This window comes from Pan paniscus, chromosome 6 (genome assembly GCF_029289425.2).
Source record: "Pan paniscus chromosome 6, NHGRI_mPanPan1-v2.0_pri, whole genome shotgun sequence".
Taxonomy (NCBI): Eukaryota; Metazoa; Chordata; class Mammalia; order Primates; family Hominidae; genus Pan; species Pan paniscus.
The window spans coordinates 141,574,856-141,590,338 of NC_073255.2; the positions used below are offsets into that span (position 1 = coordinate 141,574,856).

Here is a 15,483-nt window from a genome sequence, read left to right on the forward strand (position 1 = left end):
GCTACTTAGGAGGCTGAGACAGGAGAATCGCTTGAACCCGCGAGGTAGAGGTTGCAGTGAGCCAAGATTGCACCATTGCACTCCAGCCTGGGTGACAGAGCAAGACTTTGTCTCAAAAAAAAAAAAAAAAAAGATGATCTCTGATATACTTCCAAAAAACCTGCTTGCTGCCAAAATGAAGAAATACATAGCTGCAAGGAGGTTAGTAATTTCTTAGGTGACATTTTAATAAGAAACCTATTTTTGGATAATAGTCCAGTTGAAACTAATTCTTTACTATCCCTCCTGGTCAGGAAATAGCATGTCCAAATTAATCTAATGTCCTGGTGCCTTGTATACTGTAATGTTTACTATTGTGATGGTGCTACATCTTAAAGGATTATCAATTTGTGAAGAATCAGAAATAACTAATTATAAAGCCAAGAGGAGTATTATTTAAACTTTTGTTGACTGAAGCATTAGCCTAGGATCTTGCAGGTACTTCTTAGGATTAGGAGCAGCTGTTAGTTTCCAGTGGCTGTACAAATCGTGCAGGTTAATAAGGTTCTGGTTAACGGAATGCCAGAAAACAGAAATTTATTACAGCACTCAAGCATTAATGTGGAATATAATAGTCATGCCTTTCCAAAGAAACCAACAAAGCCTAAACTATTTTAATGACTTAAATTAAATATACTAAGCTTTGGGGGCGTTAACCTTTCAGAAACAGAATAAAACAGCCAAGTAGGAGGAGTTCGGATAGGAGGAGAAGAAAATGTACATTTTGATAATACATTGTCAGAAAATAAAACTTCTGTTATGCAATGGCCATCTAAAGTTTTAAAAGCTTTTAAGTGCAATTGTGTGTTTTTTAAATCCTACCATACAACTATTTAGATTTTCAAAACAGAGAAATTAGAAAGGGATAAAGTCTTTCACTTTAAGAAAGCTAAATGATGAGAACACATGGACACATACAGTGGAACGACACACACTGGGACCTTTCAGAGGGTGGAGGGTGGGAGGAGGGAGAAGACCAGGAAAAATAACTAATGGGTACTAGGCTTAATACCTGGGTTATGAAATAATCTGCACAACAAACCCCATGACATAAGTTTACCTGTGCAACAAACCTCCACATGTACCCCTGAACTTAAAATAAAAGTCAAAAGAAAAGAATATATCCAAAAGAAAAGAAAAGGCTGACAAGAAGTGGATGGAGAACCCGTACACACTACAGTGCCCTGTAGCCTGAAGGAGACCCGAAATATCCTTACTAGGTAGGCCTAAACATTTTTCTCCAGGAGCCCAAAACCCTGACCTTGTTAGCCAGGTTTTAAGCATTCTCTAACCAGTCAACTCTCTTGCATTATTGAAAATAAGAATTGCATTTCAGAAATTCTCTTTTTGTAACTTTCAGCAAAATATCCATTGCATAAAGTACTGTTGTATATTATTTCATCTATCTTCTCATATTCTTCACTTAAAATTTCATTTAGAAAGTCATATATTTTGAAAACAGGGAACAATGGCTTGCCATTCTTATTCTCCTGTGGTTTTAATTCAGAGTTAATTCTGCCTCTGTTTTTTTTTAATCCCAATTTGTAACTTAGAGTTTCCAGAAATGAAAGTTCTAAGATAGCCTACCTTCAAGACAAAAGGACTTTGAGAAAAGACGTCTTTGTTGACATAACCATTCCACACACATCCTGTTCCAGTGAAGTTGTCCTATAATGTTCACTAACCTGCCTGAGCTTATGTCAGTTGGTGATTTCTATTAACTTTAGCTGCAACTGTAATGTAAGTTATTCTTCAGATGATTCCCATTTGTAAAATAAAAATATTCAATTTTCTTTTTTTCTTTATAAGAAATTAATTTTCTCACAAATAAAATTATTTAGTATGTAAAAAACATTTCAAATATTTTAAAATATTCCAAGTAATCCTCAGAGGTGTTTTTTTGAACTATAGTTTGAATTCAAAGATCTTCTGCATCCTCCAAAATAAAAGGAATTCTTTTCATGGAAGCAATGTGTTTTAACAATCTTGTTATCACTAGACAATGCCTTAGACAGCAAGTTGAGTACTGACTAGTGACTGCTGGGAGATACAGAGGGAACAGTAATTTGAAAAAATTTTCAAATCACCAACTTTACCTTTTAAGAATTATTCTCGGCAGGGCGCGGTGGCTTACACCTGTAATCCCAGCACTTTGGGAGGCCAAAAATGGCGGATCACGAGGTCAGGAGTTCAATACCAGCCTGGCCAACATGGTGAAACCCCCATCTCTACTAAAAATACAAAAAATTAGCCAGGCATGGTGGCATGTGCCTGTAATCCCAGCTACTTGGGAGGCTGAGGCAGGAGAACTGCTTTAACCCGGGAGGTAGAGGTTGCAGTGAGCCAAGATCATGCCACTACACTCCAGCCTGGGTGACAGAGTGAGACTCCATCTCAGGCAAAAAAAAAAAAAAAAAAAAAAAAAAATTCTCCCAAGTACTTGTAATCTGTTGTCTAATCATAACAAAGTTGCTTCTGTTAAATGCCAACTAAATATGAACCCATCTTTAACTAGATTTGAGACTGTGATATTGACCTCCGTGAACCTTATTTTAGAGTGTATTGTCTAGATGTTACAGCTCCTTTAACTGTTCATTCATTTTCCCATTTTCAAATGTATTTTAGTGCCTACTATGTGGTTGCACTATTTTAGATGCTATGTATACGATGATGGACCAAAGACTCTTTTTTTTTTTTTTTTATTCCAAGGTACATGTGCAGGATGTGCAGGTTTCTTACCTAAGTGAACCTGTACCATGGTGATTTGCTGCACCTATCAACCCGTCACCTAGGTATTAAGCCTAGCATGCATTAGCTATTTTTCCTGACGGGCTTCTTCACCCTGCCCAACCCAGCAGGCCCCAGTGTGTGTTGTTCACCCCTGTGTCTATGTGTTCACACTGTTCAACTCCTGCTTGTAAGTGAGACCATGCAGTGTTTGGTTTTCTGTTCCTGCATTAGTTTGCTGAGGATAATGACTTCCAGCTCCATCCATGTCCCTGCAAAAGACATGATTTCAGTCCTTTTTATGGATGCATGGTATTCCATGGTGTATATGTACCATATTTTCTTTATCCAGTCTATCATTAATGGGCATTTGGATTGATTCCATGTCTTCGCTATTGTGAACAGTGCTGCAATAAACATATGCATGCATGTGTCTTTATAATACAACGATTTATATTCCTTTGGGTATATATCCAGTAATGGGATTGCTGGGTCAAATGCTATTTCTGGTTCTAGATCCTTGAGGAATTGCCACACTGTCTTCTACAATGGTTGAACTAATTTACATTCTCACTAACAGTGTAAAAGTGTTCCTATTTCTCCACAGCCTCACCAGCATCTGTTGCTTCTTGGGTTTTTGATAATCACCATTCTGACTGGCATGAGAGGCATCTCATTGTGGTTTTGATATGCATTTCTCTAATGATCAGTGATGTTGAGCTTTTTTCATGTTTGTTAGCTGCATAAATATCTTCTTTTGAATATACCTAATGCTAGGTGACGAGTTAGTGGGTGCAGTGCACCAGCATGGCACATGTATACATATGTAACTAACCTGCACAATGTGCACATGTACCCTAAAACTTAAAGTATAATAAAAAATATATATATATATCTTCTTTTGAGAAGTGTCTGTTCATATCCTTTTCTCACTTTTTAATTGGGTTGTGTTTTTTTCCTGTAAATTTGTTAAAGTCCCTCGTAGATTCCAAATATTAGGCCTTTGTCAGATAGATAGACTGCAAAACTTTTCTCCCATTCTGTAGGTTGTCTGTTCACTTTGATGACAATTTCTTCTGTATGGAAGCTCTTTAGTTTAATTAAATTCCATTTGTCAATTTTTGCTTTTGCTGCAGTTGTTTTTGACGTTTTCCTCATGAAATCTTTGCCCATGCCTATGTCCTGAATGGTATTGCCTAGATTCTCCTTTAGGGCTTTTATAGCTTTGAGTTTTACATTTAAGGTGGACCAAAGACTCTTTCCTCAGAAAGCGTATAATCTCTTAATTGAGATAATACTTGTAAATAAATAACTATAACAATGTAAAAAGTAACCAGGACCCTAAGCTAGGAATTGTCAACAGCTATGCAAGTGCAGAGACAGGCAATATTGCAAATCAGAAGAATTTCAGATGGCTTGCTCTGTGGAGGATGTTGCATTTGGCTTGAGCACTGAAAGATATTTAACAATGGAACATTTAGGGAAAATCATGGCAAATACTCCAAAGAGAAGAGAAAAAAGAGAGAAAAAAAAAACTTGGAGTCATGTGAGGTTCAACCCAAGTGTAAAAGTAAGTGGGGGCTGGATTACAGAGTTTTTGAATACCTGACTAAGGTACCTTTCTGTTCTTTAATGTCCAGTAGGGAGCCAGCAAAAAGATTTGGGCTTGATGATCTAGGCAATCTTGTGTAACCTGGATTAGAGTAAGGGCAAACTGAAGGCAGAGAAAAGTTAGGCCTGTTTTTGAGAGGTAATAAAGGCCTAAAGTAGGGGCGTGTCAATAATACCTACCTATGCAGAAAGAGCACACAGGTAGATAAGAGCATGGCAATGCTTGGGATGTGGATCAAAGAAAAGAATCAAATATGACCCACAGTTTTGAACTATTATTCTGTAAAATAACAACTAACTAAAGCAGAGTTCTCCCAGGCAGTCTTTCTACTTGTCACCCCTCTTGGTCTCTGTCTCCTCCAGACCTGCCCTGGAGAGCCATGTACCTGCTAAAAAGGAAGAAAGTAGGTGCCCATTCCTGTGTTGTTCAGTAAGTTGCGGTAAGGCAAGAGTTATATAGCAACCCTCTTGCCAGCTTCAGGAATTATATGGCCCTGATAGTCACAGAACTCTAACTCAGTGTGGCTAAGCTACATACCCTGGAAACAGTAGCCTGCCATGATGCCTAGCCCTTGCCTGCTTTGCACCCTCAGTGTGATCACCTTCTCCATCCCAGTAACTGATCTCCTTATAGTTCCTCAAACACAGCAAGCCTCTTTCCAATGCCAGAATCTTTCTACATGCTGTTCCCTGGAACATCTTTCATGCCAATATCACTTGTCTAGTTTTCAGTCTGTTTTTGGCCTTAGCTTAAATGTTGCCCCCTCAAGAGGCCTTACCTGACCACCTTTTCTAAAGAAGTGCCAACTCTTTATTTTCTGAGCCTTTAGTTTTTTTCCTAGTTAGTACTTACTACAACATATAACTATTTTATTTGTATGCTTACTCATTTTTCACCTCTTCTCCTGACAAAACATTAGCTCCATAATAACATAAACCATGTCCCTTTCCTGGTCACTGTATCCCTAGCACCAAGAACAGTGCTTGGTACTTCATAGGAGATACTCAATAAGCAACTGTTGAATGAATTAGTGAATGAATGGATGAGCCCACTTGTTCAGAAAGCTTTGTATAACCAAAAAATAGGATTCTGAATAATCCAATGAAATATAAAAAGAGACAACATGGCTACTTTTCTAATTTTCAAAGTAACCTCTTCCTATAAAATGTATTTATAGAATTACCACAGTGATATTTGGGAAATTGAATATCAGTATTCTCCAGGATTTCTTAATTTCCATAAAAGTTCTGTGGTGCCACACTATTTTGCAGTGTTTTTCAGCCTTATTAAAAATGAAATCAAATGGAGAATAGAATAGAAAATATCAGCATGCATTGCATGTGGTAAGCATAGTTTCAAGAAACTTTTTTTATTGACTCATAATAATCTCACGTATTTATGGCAAACATATAATGGGATGTTTTAACATATATATAGTGTAAAAATTAAAACAGAATAGTATATCCATCACCTCATACATTTATCATTTCTTTGTGGCAAGAACATTCAAAATCCTCTCTTCTCTCTTCTAGCTATTTTGAAATATATAATATAATGTTGTTAACTAATAGTCACTCTACTGTGCAACAGAACACCAGAAATAATTCCTCCTATCTAACTGTAACTTTGTACCTGTTGACCAGTCTCTACTTATCCTTCTTCCACAGTCCCTCCCAAGCCTCTGATAACCAGTATTTTACTCCACTTCTATGAGATCAACTCCTTTAAAGTCTATGTATAAGTGAGGTCATGTGATATTTGTCTTTCTGTGCCTGGCTTATTTCACTTAACATCATGTTCTCCAGGTTCATTCATGTTGCTGCAAATGAAAGGATTTCATTTTTTGATGGTTGAATATATACTTATATAACATTTTCTTTTATATATATATTTATTATACTTTACGTTCTAGGGTACATGTGCACAACGTGCAGATTTGTTACATATGTATACATGTGACATGTTGGTGTGCTGCACCCATTAACTAGTCATTTACATTAGGTATATCTCCTAATGCTATCCCTCCCCACTCCCCCCACCCCACAACAGGCCCCAGTGTGTGATGTTCCCCTTCCTGTGTCCAAGTGTTCTCATTGTTCAGTTCCCGCCTATGAGTGAGAACATGCAGTGTTTGGTTTTTTGTCCTTGCGATAGTCTGCTGAGAATGATGGTTTCCAGCTTCATCCATGTCCCTACAAAGGACATGAACTCATCATTTTTTATGGCTGCATAGTATTCCATGGTGTATGTGTGCCACATTTTCTTAATCTAGTCTATCATTGTTTCACATTTGGGTTGGTTCCAAATCTTTGCTGTTCTGAGTAGTGCCACAATAAACATACGTGTGCATGTGTCTTTATAGCAGCATGATTTATATTCCTCTGGGTATATACCCAGTAATGGGATGGCTGGGTCAAATGGTATTTCTAGTTCTAGATCCCTGAGGAATTGCCACACTGTCTTCCACAATGGATGAACTAGTTTACAGTCCCACCAACAGTGTAAAAGTGTTCCTATTTCCCCACAGCCTCTCCAGCACCTGTTGTTTCCTGACTTTTTAAAGATCACGTTTCTAACTGGTGTCAGATGATATCTCACTGTGGTTTTGATTTGCATTTCTCTGATGGCCAGTGATGGTGAGCATTTTTTCATGTGTCTGGTGGCTGCATAAATGTGTTATTTTGAGAAGTGTCTGTTCATATCCTTCGCCCACTTTTTGATGGGGTTGTTTGTTTTTTTCTTGTAAATTTGTTTGAGTTCTTTGTAGATTCTGGATATTAGCCCTTTGTCAGATGAGTAGATTGCAAAAATTTTCTCCCATTCTGAAGGTTGCCTGTTCACTCTGATGGTAGTTTCTTTTGCTGTGCAGAAGTTCTTCACTTTAATTAGATCCCATTTGTCAATTTTGGCTTTTGTTGCCATTACTTTTGGTGTTTTAGACATGAAGTCTTTGCCCATGCCTATGTCCTGAATTGTATTGCCTAGGTTTTCTTCTAGGGTTTTTATGGTTTTAGGTATAACATGTAAGTCTTTAATCCATCTTGAATTAATTTTTGTATAAGGTGTAAGGAAGGGATACAGTTTCAGCTTTCTACATATGGCTAGCCAGTTTTCCCAGCACCATTTATTAAATAGGGAATTGTTTCCCCATTTCTTGTTTTTGTCAGGTTTGTCAAATATCAGATAGTTGTAGATGTATGGTATTATTTCTGAGGGCTCTGTTCTGTTCTATTGGTCTCTATATCTGTTTTGGTACCAGTACCATGCTGTTTTGGTTACTGTACCCTTGTAGTATAGTTTGAAGTCAGGTAGCGTGATGCCTCCAGCTTTGTTCTTTTGGCTTAGGATTGACTTGGCGATGTGGGCTCTTAAAGTAGTTTTTTCCAATTCTGTGAAGAAAGTCATTGGTAGCTTGATGGGGATGGCATTGAATCTATGAATTACCTTGGGCAGTATGGCCATTTTCATGATATTGATGCTTCCTATCCATGAGGATGGAATGTTCTTCCATTTGTTTGTGTCCTCTTTAATTTCATTGAGCAGTGGTTTGTAGTTCTCCTTGAAGAGGTCCTTCACATCCCTTGTAAGTTGGATTCCTAGGTATTTTATTCTCTTTGAAGCAATTGTGAATGGGAGTTCACTCATGATTCAGCTCTCTGTTTGTCTGTTATTGGTGTATAAGAATGCTTGTGATTTTTGCACATTGATTTTGTATCCTGAGACTTTGCTGAAGTTGCTTATCAGCTTAAGGAGATTTTGGGCTGAGACGATGGGGTTTTCTAGATATACAATCATGTCATCTGCAAACAGGGACAATTTGACTTCCTTTTTTCCTAATTGAATACCCTTTATTTCTTTCTCCTGCCTGATTGCCCTGGCCAGAACTTCCAACACTATGTTGAATAGGAGTGTTGAGAGAGGGCATCCCTGTCTTGTGCCAGTTTTCAAAGGGAATGCTTCCCGTTTTTGCCCATTCGGTATGATATTGGCTGTGGGTTTGTCATAAATAGCTCTTATTATTTTGAGATACATCTCATTAATACCTAATTTATTGAGAGTTTTTAGCATGAAGGGCTGTTGAATTTTGTCAAAGGCCTTTTCTGCATCTATTGAGATAATCATGTGGTTTTTGTCTTTGGTTCTGTTTATATGATGGATTACGTTTATTGATTTGCATATGTTGAACCAGCCTTGCATCCCAGGGATGAAGCCCACTTGATCATGGTGGATAAGCTTTTTGATGTGCTGCTGGATTCAGTTTGCCAGTATTTTATTGAGGATTTTTGCATCAATGTTCATCAGGGATATTGATCTAAAATTCTCTTTTTTGGTTGTGTCCCTGCCAGGCTTTGGTATCAGGATGGTGCTGGCCTCATAAAATGAGTTAGGGAGGATTCCCTCTTTTTCTATTGATTGGAATAGTTTCAGAAGGCTTGGTACCAGCTGCTCCTTGTACCTCTGGTAGAATTCGGCTGTGAATCCATCTGGTCCTGGACTTTTTTTGGTTGGTAAGCTATTAATTATTGCCTCAATGACAGAGCCTGTTATTGGTCTATTCAGAGATTCAACTTCTTCCTGGTTTAGTCTTGGGAGGGTGTATATGTCCAGGAATTTATCCATTTCTTCTAGGTTTTCTAGTTTGTTTTTGTAGAGGTGTTTATAGTATTCTCTGATGGTAGTTTGTCTTTCTGTGGGATTGGTGGTGATATCCCCTTTATCATTTTTTATTGCATCTATTTGATTCTTCTCTCTTTTCTTCTTTATTGGTCTTGTTAGTGGTCTATCAATTTTGTTGATCTTTTCAAAAAACCAGCTCCTGGATTCATTGATTTTTTGAAGGGTTTTTTATGTCTCTATCTCCTTCAGTTCTGCTCTGATCTTAGTTATTTCTTGCTTTCTGCTAGCTTTCGAATGTGTTTGCTCTTGCTTCTCTAGTTCTTTTAATTGTGATGTTAGGATGTCAATTTTAGATATTTCCTGCTTTCTCTTGTGGGCATTTAGTGCTGTAAGTTTCCCTCTACACACCGCTTTAAATGTGTCCCAGAGATTCTGGTATGTTGTGTCTTTGTTCTCATTGGTTTCAAAAACATCTTTATTTCTGCCTTCATTTTGTTATGTACCCCATAGTCATTCAGGAGCAGGTTGTTCAGTTTCCATGTAGTTGAGCGGTTTTGAGTGAGTCTCTTAATCCTGAGTTCTAGTTTGATTGCACTGTGTTCTAAGAGACAGTTTGTTATAATTTCTGTTCTTTTACATTTGCTGAGGAGTGCTTTACTTCCAACTATGTGGTCAATTTTGGAATAGGTGTGGTGTGGTGCTGAGAAAAATGTATATGCTGTTGATTTGGGGTGGAGAGTTCTGTAGATGTCTATTAGGTCTGCTTGGTACAGAGCTGAATTCAATTCCTGGATATCCTTGTTAACTTTCTGTCTCGTTTCTGTCTAATGTTGAGAGTGGGGTGTTAAAATCTCCCCTTATTATTGTGTGGGAGTCTAAGTCTCTTTGTAGGTCACTAAGGACTTACTTTATGAATCTGGGTGCTCCTGTATTGGGTGCATATATATTTAGGATAGTTAGCTCTTCTTGTTGAATTCATCCCTTTACCATTATGTAATGGCCTTCTTTGTCTCTTTTGATCTTTGTTGTTTTAAAGTCTGTTTTATCAGAGACTGGGATTGCAACCCCTGCCTTTCTTTGTTTTCCATTTGCTTGGTAGATCTTCCTCCATCCCTTTATTTTGAGCCTATGTGTGTCTCTGCACATGAGATGGGTTTCCTGAATACAGCACCTGATGGGTCTTGACTTTTTATCCAATTTGCCAGTCTGTGTCTTTTAATTGGAGGATTTAGCCCATTTACATCTAAGGCTAATATTGTTATGTGTGAATTTGATCCTGTCATTATGATGTTAGCTGGTTATTTTGCTCATTAGTTGATGCAGTTTCTTCCTAGCATCGATGGTCTTTACAATTTGGCATGTTTTTGCAGTGGCTGGGACCGGTTGTTCCTTTCCATATTTAGTGCTTCCTTCAGGAGCTCTTGTAGGGCAGGCCTGGTGGTGACAAAATCTCTCAGCATTGGCTTGTCTGTAAAGGATTTTATTTCTCCTTCACTTATGAAGCTTAGTTTGGCTGGATATGAAATTCTGGGTTGAAAATTCTTTTCTTTAAGAATGTTGAATATTGGCCCCCACTCTCTTCTGGCTTGTAGAGTTTCTGCTGAGAGATCAGCTGTTAGTCTGATGGGCTTCCCTTTGTGGGTAACCCGACCTTTCCCTCTGGCTGCCCTTAACATTTTTTTCATTTCAACTTTGGTGAATCTGACAATTATGTGTCTTGGAGTTGCTCTTCTCAAGGAGTATCTTTGTGGCATTCTCTGTATCTCCTGAATTTGAATGTTGGCCTGCCTTGCTAGGTTGGTGAAGTTCTCCTGGATAATATCCTGCAGAGTGTTTTCCAACTTGGTTCCATTCTCCCCGTCAGTTTAAGCTACACCAATCAGACATAGATTTGGTCTTTTCACATAGTCCCATATTTCTTGGAGACCTTGTTCGTTTCTTTTTATTCTTTTTTCTCTAAACCTCTCTTCTCACTTCATTTCATTCATTTGATCTTCAATCACTAATACCCTTTCTTCCAGTTGATTGAATCAGCTACTGAAGCTTGTACATTCATCACATAGTTCTCGTGCCTTGGTTTTCAGCTCCATCAGGTCCTTTAAGGACTTCTCTGCATTGGTTATTCTAGTTAGCCATTCGTCTAATCTTTTTTCAAGGTTTTTAACTTCTTTGCCATGGGTTCAAACTTCCTCTTTAGCTCGGAGAAATTTGATCATCTGAAGCCTTCTTCTCTCAACTCGTCAAAGTCATTCTCCATCCAGCTTTGTTCCATTGCTGGTGAGGAGCTGCGTTCCTTTGGAGGAGGAGAGGTGCTCTGATTTTTAGAATTTTCAGTTTTTCTGTTCTGTTTTTTCCCCATCTTTGTGGTTTTATCCACCTTTGGTCTTTGATGGTGGTGACGTACAGATGGGGTTTTGGTGTGGATGTCCTTTCTGTTTGTTAGTTTTCCTTTTAACAGTCAGGACCCTCAGCTGTAGGTCTGTTGGAGTTTGCTGGAAGTCCACTCCAGACCCTGTTTGCCTGGGTATCAGCAGCAGAGGCTGCAGAACAGCGGATATTGGTGAACAGCAAATGTTGCTGTCTGATCGTTCCTCTGGAAGTTTCGTCTCAGAGGGGTACCCCGCCATGTGAGGTGTCAGTCTGCCCCTACTAGGGGGTGCCTCCCAGATAGGCTACTCGGGAGTGAGGGACCCACTTGAGGAGGCAGTCTGTTGGTTCTCAGATCTCAAACTCCGTGCTGGGAGAACCACTACTCTCTTCAAAGCTGTCAGACAGGGACATTTAAGTCTGCAGAGCTTTCTGCTGCCTTTTGTTTGGCTATGCCCTGCCCCCAGAGGTGAAGTCTACAGAGGCAGGCAGGCCTCCTTGAGCTGCGGTGGGCTCCACCCAGTTCGAGCTTCCCGGCCGCTTTGTTTACCTACTCAAGCCTTGGCAATGGCGGGCGCCCCTCTCCCAGCCTAGCTGCCACCTTGCAGTTTGATCTCAGACTGCTGTGCTAGCAATGAGCAAGGCTCCGTGGGCATAGGACCCTCCGAGCCAGTTGCGGGATCTGATCTCCTGGTGTGCTGTTTGCTATGACCACTGGAAAAGCGCAGTATTAGGATGGGAGTGACCCGATTTTCCAGGTGCCATCTGTTACAGCTTTGCTTGGCTAGGAAAGGGAATTCCCTGACCCCTTGCACTTCCCGGGTGAGGCAATGCATCGCCCTGCTTCAGCTTATGCTCGGTGCACTGCACCCACTGTCCTGCACCCACTATCTGACAAGCCCCAGTGAGATGAACCCAGTACCTCGGTTGGAAATGCACAAATCACCTGTCTTCTGTGTCACTCACGCTGGGAGCTATAGACTGGAGCTGTTCCTATTCAGCCATTTTGGAACCGCCATAACACTTTCTTTATCAGTTCATCCATTGATAGACATTAGGTTGATTGCATACCTTGGCTATTGTGAAGAGTGCTGTAATAACATGGGAGTTCAGATATCTCTTTGACATACTAATTTTATTTCCTTTGGACATATACTCAATAGTGGGATTGCTGAATCATATTGTAGTTCTATTTTTAATTTTTTGAGGATCCTCCATGTTGTTTTCCATATGGCTATACCAGTTTACATTTCCACCAACAGTGTATTATAGTTCTCCTTTCTCTATATCCATACCAGAAAAACAAAGAAAAGGAAGGAGAAAAAAAAACGAAACTTTTCTGTGGCAGGGGAAGAAGGGTGATCCCAATATAAAAATATTTTTCATAGGGATTCAAAGTCAGTACACACTCTAGTGTTTGCCATGTTATCCTTTTGTGGCTGCTGTCATAGCTCCTCAAATCCAGCCTTGAATTGTTATTTTGCAGTGTTATGATTCCTTATGACCTATTTGTAATGGAACCCTTCCCACAAATGCACCCCAAAATTCCATTTCTTAATATTTTCTTAACCTCTTTCGGGATGCTTGCGTTCACTGTAAAGTGCATTCCCAGAGTTTCTTTCAATGTAGAGTGCTGGGCTGCTTTTACCTTAACCAGCAAAACACACACGTGCACGTGTGCATGCCCACACATACACACACACACATTCAGAGTGACAGTGGTGAGATTTGCTGTTTTTAAAATCAAGAGTAATTTGAAACAGTGATTCAACAGACAATGGAAACATTTGCTAAGTTAAAATTTATTGACTTATCTTTTTTGTTCTTTTGTTTTTCTCTCTTTCTCTCCAAGCTGCCTGCCTTGTGCTTGGCTGTATGATTTTCCCTGATGGCTGGGACTCAGATGAAGTAAAACGGATGTGTGGAGAAAAGACAGACAAGTACACTCTTGGGGCTTGCTCAGTCCGCTGGGCATACATCCTGGCTATTATTGGAATTTTGGATGCCCTGATCCTCTCATTTCTAGCATTTGTGCTTGGTAATCGACAAGACAGCTTGATGGCAGAGGAACTGAAGGCAGAAAACAAAGGTAAGATTGCTTTAAGGAACTCTTACCTGGATGCCTCAAGCACAAAAAAATGGTGCTCTCCATTCTTTCCCCTCAAATACTAGTGCTTCCCCTGCAGTTCTAATTTGCTGCCTCTTTTAATACCGTGTAGCTTGCAGACTTTACCCCAGACTTAACTCAAGAAGCTTACACAATAACAATATAATATTATACTTACTTATCTTTCTGAAACTCCCTTAGTCCATTATTATTATTTTGATGCTTTTTTTTCCGGTTTCTTCTTCCCTCTTCCTCTGATTTCAGATTTGCCATCAGAACTTAATGGCTAAGATGTAACTGTGGGTGGTGTCTATTTGGTTGAATGGAAAGTACTTTCTCTCCATGTATTCAGCTATGTTTCAGGTTGAAATAAATGCCTGGAGAATCTCTAACATCATCTATATATATCTTTATTAAACTATTTGTGATAATTGAATTCAGACCCAACTTCTCAGAGAGAGGTAGTAACACTGGCCCCAAATAGTTAGTTAGAGATTTCAGTAGTTACCTAATTAGCTGAATTTTAAATGTGTTATCTGGGTATCAAAAGTCCTCAGATTTCTTTTCCAAAAGAAATTGCCTTCTGAAACGCAAAGAAAACCAGGATAGAAAATAGGACATTGACTATTGAATGATACATAAATATATCATAGTGGGCAAATAAGAGGTAGCAAGTTGTTATTGAAGATGAATCTTTTAATTTTCTTTTCAGATTTCTAAACCAATTTTTTGGGATAGAATTTTGGTGTCTCTGTTTTTTTAGTAGACTTAGATTCATTTAACAGTTTTATCTTTATGTTATCTTTAACTTTAAAACTGTGCACTTACATTATCACCTTTAGCTGAGTGGCTCCTTCTTCTAGCTCTTATTTCTAATTGGGAGCTAAATCCATCCTTGAAGTATGAGATTTAGCTTATTATTTCAAGTAGGTGCTAATTTCAAAAACCCTTCACTGCTTCAACGGGACTCAAATATAAGTATATATTAGTTTCCACATAAATGTCACATGTAATGATATAGCAGGCTTTATATCTAGACCATCACTGTTTATGCAGGTAAACTGTTTATGCGGGTAAACTATGACATAGAAATAGTCTGTGGACTAAAATGGAGCAGCCCAGGAGAGCAGCAGTCACCCACAAACCCCTTTTCTCCCTGATTTATAGACAGAACACATATTAGTTTACTTAGTTCTATCAAAAGTATTCTAAACACAAAAATAACCCTTACACAGGGGAGTGGTGCTGAAACTTCCTAAAAACAAAATTACCACCTTCTCAGAGCTGCCCTTTCTAGATAAAAAGGATGATATGAAGATAATTACACTTTTATTTACCTTATAGATTTTGTGCTTTCACAGGCATTCATTAGTGTGGTACCTTTGTTGTCTTTGTAGCTTGTTGGATGTAGACAGGTCTCTGTCCAGTTAACTTTACTTCAAATGTAATGGTAAGGAGAATTCAATATTAGAACAAGCTATCTTTTTCAAAAGAATGAATTAAATAAAAGCCTAGCTTGTTCTGCAGATTATGATTTTTGCCCCCACCTAAATGGACTGGAATGCTATTGTTTCCTGTACAGTTCAAAGTCATATTGAGAACCTTTCACTTTCCAGACATCTTTTGACCACAAACAAAGAGAAAAAAATTCACAAGAAGAAAAATATAACAAAAGCAGGAAGATTTTTACTTGGGAATTGAGAATTACAACTCATACTCATGTATGAGTGACAATAATTCTCCCGATTCATGGTTCAGAAAAGAACAGCTAGAGGTATAGAATAATGGTCAGCAGTTTTCAAAATTGGTCTTTCCTTCTGGTTGATGCATTTATAGGTTGATGTCTGATCCTTTCCGTCTGAGTCTTCATTAAACAAAGCATCATGTTCCGTCAGTGATATATTAAACTGCCTTGCTATAACTTTTGATGAGAAAGAAGGTTTAGGGATTATCTTTGCATAATTTTTCTGTGTTCATCATCTTCTCCATTTGCATATGTGACCGTAGTTTCTTC

The 15,483-nt window shown here is 38.7% G+C and overlaps 1 protein-coding gene across 3 annotated transcripts in view; it reads left to right on the forward strand.

The window, feature by feature from the left end:
* LHFPL3 (LHFPL tetraspan subfamily member 3) overlaps positions 1 to 15,483 on the forward strand; it is a 577,287-nt gene that overhangs the window by 394,510 nt on the left and 167,294 nt on the right. For all 3 annotated transcript variants that reach the window (XM_034964705.3, XM_024929610.4, XM_024929609.4), the window contains exon 2: positions 13,215 to 13,451. In XM_034964705.3, coding sequence (XP_034820596.1) covers positions 13,215 to 13,451 — 237 coding nt within the window. The remainder of the gene's footprint in view (positions 1 to 13,214; positions 13,452 to 15,483) is intronic.